General features: G+C 38.3%; 1 protein-coding gene across 2 annotated transcripts; it reads right to left on the bottom strand.

Annotated features, from left to right (window-relative positions):
- Window positions 1-1,116: 1,116 nt before the first annotated feature.
- LOC104593499 (putative disease resistance RPP13-like protein 1) lies at window positions 1,117-5,973 on the bottom strand. Of its 2 annotated transcripts, none has more exons than XM_088890970.1 (2): window positions 2,256-5,973; window positions 1,117-1,549 (listed from the first exon to the last, which is right to left on the bottom strand). In XM_088890970.1, exon 1 carries the CDS (start codon window positions 4,824-4,826, stop codon window positions 2,271-2,273), a length of 2,556 nt encoding a protein of 851 aa, XP_088747096.1. In that variant the 5' UTR covers window positions 4,827-5,973; the 3' UTR covers window positions 1,117-1,549; window positions 2,256-2,270. The 2 variants fall into 2 exon arrangements, with proteins under 2 accessions (XP_088747096.1, XP_010251676.2); XM_010253374.3 differs by having other exon boundaries at window positions 1,117-1,570; window positions 2,256-5,972.
- Window positions 5,974-6,471: the final 498 nt, after the last annotated feature.

The following is a 6,471-nucleotide window of genomic DNA, read 5'->3' on the forward strand; positions in this document are numbered from 1 at the left end:
TGGGAGGGTTTGAATTTTAACCTGCTATGGAGTTTTGAGAGGGTATGGGTTAGGAGGCCTAGAGAGGCAGATAGGGTCTGGAATTTACAAAACCGTCCCCAAACCCGTTCCATTGCCATACCTACTAAGTAGGGGCGCAAATGGATCGGATCATGATCCGATTTGATCCTATTTGGTCGAATTCAAATCACCCCCTATTTGGATCGATTGGATCGAATAATATGATCCAATCAGAAATCGGTTCGGATTTGGATCACCCCCTATCCAATCTGATGTATATTATATATTTATAAATATAAATATATATAATACATATATATGTTATTTATTTATTTATAAATATATGTATATATATTTTTATAAATTTGTTATAATATTTATTTTTTATAAAAAACATATATATATGATGAAAATAATTAAAAAATACTTGTATTTTTGCTTTTAATTTTTTTTATTTAAATTAGTATATTTTATTTTTCTTTTAATAATTTATTATTTAAAAAAAAAACAAGTCAGATCAAATCAGATCCAAAGATCCGAATTACTTTTATAATTTGAATTCAAATTTAGTCTTATCAGATCCGATCAGATCTTCAGATCTGATCGAATCCGACATGAACAATGTTGGATCGATTTCAAATATGTCCCGATTTAAATCCAATCTCATTTATTTAAATCCCTACAACTGATACGTCAACAAAAGTGGAGCTTACACCCCTAGGGGCAGTCACAGCCCATGAAATTTGTCTTCCCAAAGAGTGGTTGTATCATTAAAACTTATCATCATTAATTGTTAGGTCAATTCTGTATGTTATTGGTATCACACACACTGTCTCAGAAACAAGAACTGCACCTATTTTAGAGCTGCTAGGACTCCTCAAGGTCCTGGGAACAAAATTTGAACGCAGGGAGCATTTGCTCATTTCCGTGTCCTGTGACAGTAGGGAAGAGGCAAGAGGGAAAGAGGGAGAAAAAGGGGAAAGGAGACCCCTCAAGGTCCTGGGTTAAAATCATGGTGAGTTTTATGACATCGTGGATTGACCACAGTGGTATTTTAATGAAGAAAATGTCCCAAAATATGAGACCCCATTTGTATTTCTAATAGTAATATAGATATAAATAAAATAAAATTGTGCATTGGCATTTGGCAAACAATAAACTATATCGTCTGTAAAAGAAATCAGCAGCCTCTAATTGTAGAAATATAAATGACAACAAACATCAATCCCTCACAATATGCGGTACAACTCTAGATTAAGGAGGAGGAAAAAAGAAGAGAAAAGAAAACAACTGAACTGAACTTCAATTCCATCAAGTCTACGACTGAATTTGTTTTTCTCCCTATGAATTAGGCCTTCCACACTTATGAATCGGATGCCTGCTAGATCGACTTGATCATCACTTCTTTCCTTGCCCTGTTCTTCAATGCTCAAAACCATGCACAATACGGTTCTTATAATTCTCTCAGTACGAAAGTTTAAAACTTTGCCATTGATGAGCTCAACAGATGAATCAGTCCCATTATAATCCCAAATGGAGCTTGGTTTGCCTTCAAGTTATAAATCCACGCCTGGAATCAAATTTTCTCACATTTCTCATGCAGGAAAAAGTAAAAACTCAAAGAAATTCATTAATTAAGGATCTGCGAGAAAAATGGATCCAACACAAGTAAACATTGGAACAATGTTTTAAAATGTGGAGGCGTGAGGTGAGGTATTCCACTAAGGCACTACCTAGAGGCATTAGGCGTAGTTCAGAACATAAGAGGCGTAGTCTCCCCAACACAAGGAGGCAAAAGAGGAAGAAGAAAGAAGTGGGAGAACTTTTATTTTTATTTTTAATAAAATCTTTTATATTAAGAAAAATGGCGATGCATAGGTCCGGGGGCTTTCTTTCCCCTTTCCTTTCCTTTTTTTCCTTTTTCTTTTTCTTTTTTTCTCTCTTTTTCTGTCTTTTTACATGATGTGTGCATGAGTCATATACCTCTAGCATACCTCATGAAAAAAGCAAATGAGACTTATGTTTCAAGCACTGAAGTGTACGAGGTGTCAGTGCCTCGGGCATATGCCTCAGGGCGTTTTAGGGGTGTCTCGTCTGGAGGGGCGCCTTCCAGACATACCCCTCCCACGGCTTTCAAAACACTGCATTGGAATAAGGTATAGCCTCTTGTGCCTCTTGTTTCATTTAAATGCAAATGACAAAAAAGAGTGGAATTTAAACAGAAAATTGGTAAATATATTAATAGAAAACTGTACCTTGGGGGAGCCAATTTAGTTATAGTGTTGGATCTTTACATGGTCGATTTCAATATCAGCTATATGGGATAATGTCGACCTATCAATTTCCATTAGAAGTGGACAGCCAACGATACAGAGTCGATGAATCGTCATCTGATTTAGCTCTTCAGGCAATGATCTTAACTTGGGACAAAAGTGAATATCAAGTGAATTGAGTGCTTTGAGCTTGCACAAGCCCTCCGGGAAGCTCCTGAGGTCAGATGATAATGTAATTTTCAGTGATTTGAGCTCCGGAATGTTGGGCAAAGAACGCTGCTTATCATTCACCATGTAATCATTGTATTTCAGAACAAGGTGCTCCACTGATGGTAGAGGTGGATTAAGAGAAAGTGACTCGCAATTATAAATCTCTAGTTTATTCAGTTTTTTGTGGAACCTTGGAAGAGATATCAAGCTAGGACAGTCTCGGAGTATGAGTTCCTCAAATTTAGGCATATCTCCCACCTCCCTTGTGACTTCCCACCTCTCCAATTTACGCATTCTCTCAAAAACCAGGCTCAACAACTCTGGAAAGCATTCTGTGCTGTTACCCTCATCACAGAATTCATTGCCTATGCTTTTCACTTCATCCATTTCACATATGAGAAGGAATTTAAGCCTCTGCAGTTTACCAAGTTGTGGTAAATGCTCCGCCTTCAAGCACTTGACGAGCTTCAAAGAGGTAAGATTTGTGAGTGATGATGCATCTTTCATCCAAAAGGGGAATTCAGATCCGATGTAGTTCCATATTTCTAACTTTTTCAAATTGGAATGAGGTTTGATGCCTTCAAACACATCACGCATCCTTGTCATCTTCTCAATTTCATTGGATGAATTCAATTGGGTGTCCTCGTTATGGATATGGTCTAGCATAAGAGAAGCCAAATGCGTGCTGCGACCCAGTTTCCGCAAGCTGAAGTGTTTCTTAGCATCCAACACCAACCAATCTATTTGATCCTTGTTAGCAAGGTCTGCTTTTTGGGTGTCTTCAATGCTTTTAAGTCTACTCAAGTAACTAATGATTAGCTTTCCCTGGAGGAATCTTAGAGGTCGAAGTTCACAAAGCATACACCTACTTTCACCATCACTTACAATGAACTCACTCAACTTTTGGATTCTAGTTAACCTTTCTATCCCAACAGGCAAATAGTTTATAAGAGTACCTTCAATTTCCAGGTGCTTCAAGTTTACCAGCTTCCCTGTTTCTTTCGGCAATTCACCAAGTAATGTATATGAAAGCTTCAATGTCTGAAGAAACCAAAGGTCGCAAATTGATTCTGGCAGCCCTTTCACACTTGTATAAGACAAATTGAGGTATCTCAAGAGTTTCAATTTGTTAATGGAATGTGACAGTTCTTTAATGTTAGTCGAACTCAAATCTAATGCTCGAAGCAGATTCAAACGTGAGAAGAGACGATTTGGCAACTTACCATTTTTTGGATTTCCAAAACATAGCAGTGTGTGCAAATTACTGTTGGTGTTACCCAAAATCATTGTTGTATTCCCATTTTGATTTCCTGGATCTCCAAAACATAACAGTGTTTGCAAATTGCTGGCGCTAAGAGGTTTTGTACCACTCACAGTTGTAGCATCACCATCTCGCTTCTTCAGACCTCCAAAACACGAGAGTGTGGGAAAACAAAGATTTCTTCGATTCCTTGTTGAATCCACATCCCAATGCAATGACAAATGACGAGTCCTCCCAAGATGATTGAATCCTTCTTTTGCATCCTTAATTAATGTATATTCATCTCTTGAAAGTTCACGCACAAAATCATGGAATGGCTCATGGATCTTGCATCTAAAAATTTTCCCATCTTCATCTTTTTCAACATCCCTAAAGAAACAAGTTTGTGACACCAACTTTTCAAAGTAATCAATGCTGGTATCTTCCAACTCCCAACCTTTATCCTCACTTTGGGTGATACCCTCAGCCATCCATAACTGTATTAAGACATCCTTCTCAATCCAACAACCTTTGGGGAATAGCGAGCAGTACTTTAAGCACCTCTTTAGATCTCTGGGCAACCTAACATAACCCGATTTAAGTGATTGTAAAACATTTTTCCAGACATTCAACTGCGGATAAAGTTGCCACTGGCCAATCTTAGCAGCCTCCCATATCTCATTCTCAGAGAAACGCTGCCACTCTTTTTTTGTATCCCCCATAAGGAGAATGCTTCCCCACGCCTTAACAAATAGAGGAAATCCTCCACCTTTTTTAAAAATCTTCTTCCCGATATCTTCCAACGGCGAGCAATCAGGTTTTCTTCTTTCCCAGAAAGCTATACTCTCAAATAGTGACAAAGAGGCTTTATCTCCCAATGGCTGTAAATAGTACTGAAGGTGGGTCATGCTCATGCCCATTGACCGTGCAACTGCAACCTCGCTTCGAGTGGTGACCAAAACTCGGCTACCCCTTGCCCCGTTCTGTAGGAAACCCCACAGTTTTGACCAGATATCGATCCACATATCATCCAACACAATCAAAAAACGCTTCCTTCGCAAACGTTCTTTAAGTTGTTGCAAAGAATCGTGGGTGTTGTCCATATGTACCGAACTTCCAATTAATTATCGATTCTGCAATCTTACTTACATCTGAACTAAGATCATAATCACCCATAGGTACCCAACGCATGATCTCAAAGTGGGACTTCACCTTGTCATCGTCATAGACAATTTTAGCAAGGGCCGTTTTCCCAAGACCCCCGGCACCAATAATCGAAATCAAAATCACAGAATCGCGGTATTGTTCATCTTTCTCTAGCAATAGCTCGATTATTTCTTTCTTTTCGGATTCCCTGCCAAAGATCTCTACTTCCTCGGCGGATTGTTGTGGATCTATATCATCAGAACTAAAACCAGACGAAATAGAATCGCCAGATGACTGTCGACTTATATCACCAGATCTCCTAGTAGATTCACTAGAAGAAGAATTGGAATTTGTTCTTAAATCCTCAAGCCGCTTCTCAAATGAACTTATTTTTTGGCGAAGTAGGTGATTTAGGAAGAACTTGCGTACCTTGTTATGAATTCTTGGAGATCTCCCCCTCCTATGTTGAAGTTGGGAGTTGGGAGTTCCGATGTTAACTGTAGCAGCTCCATCTCTATCATTTTCCTTCCGTAATGCGAGAACTTTGGCGCTTTGCCTGTCCAAGAAGTCTTCTATGTCATAAAGCAAGGCTCTGGCATCCAAAAACCATTCAAGCATCCCCTTGGAGCCATCAGATGGGGTTACAATGAAATTGAGAGACTCCGCCTCAGCTTCCTGAACATCCGCTTGGATTCTTTGGAGTCTGATAGACAATTCCCTGAGAGCTTCATCACTACCTCTGAGCAGCTGCTCTCCTTCTTATGTAATAAATGTTTTTATAGACTTTAGTAGCTCTTTCAGTTCATCTAAAACCTTCTTCTGCATATCCATCTCCTTTCCCTCCATGGTGTGGTATGTATTAGCAGGTTGAAAGAACGAGTCTACAACCGAGCTCAAGCTGTGACAGAAAAAAGAATTGGAAGGGATTTTAGGAGAGCAATTTCTCAGACCACCCAGATCATCAACTGTGTCCTGTAAAATCTTCCCCTGCTGCTTGTGAATTAGAGCTAGCTGCGACCAAAAAAAGTCTACAAGGGAAGGGGGCTTTGACCTTCAAGTGGCGGAGATGGTTATGTTAATTTGGTGATAATTAATGCCCCCGCACCAACCATAAATCAAAGTGAGAAATTAGGTGGTTATGAGCCATATATATGCAATTTATGGGAGTGTTATTATCGGTTCCACAGACAATAACATAGCCATAAAGTTCAATTAAATGAATTAATCCATCTTTTAGAGAAGAGTAGATTGTTTGAACTTGATGGCTGTGCTTTATGTTATGTAGGGGTGTTTACGGTTTGGTTAACAGACCCGTTTTTCTTTAAATTGAATCAGTTCTATCGGTTTTTTCATACTCTCAAACTGAAATCGAACCGATACCATTACTTGATCGGTTTAATTCTTTGGTTTTTTTTTTGGCATCTTATGTTTATAACAATCTTATAAATAAATATATGATAAATAGTAATTGTAAATAATATATATATATATATATATATATATATATTATGCATTTAAGTACGTATATTGGCCGATTTGGATTACCGCCAGTTTTTTCTAGATTAACAAAAAACCAAACCAATTGATTTGATTAATCACATT

This window comes from Nelumbo nucifera, chromosome 7 (genome assembly GCF_055504915.1).
Source record: "Nelumbo nucifera cultivar China Antique chromosome 7, China Antique-T2T, whole genome shotgun sequence".
Classification (NCBI taxonomy): Eukaryota; Viridiplantae; Streptophyta; class Magnoliopsida; order Proteales; family Nelumbonaceae; genus Nelumbo; species Nelumbo nucifera.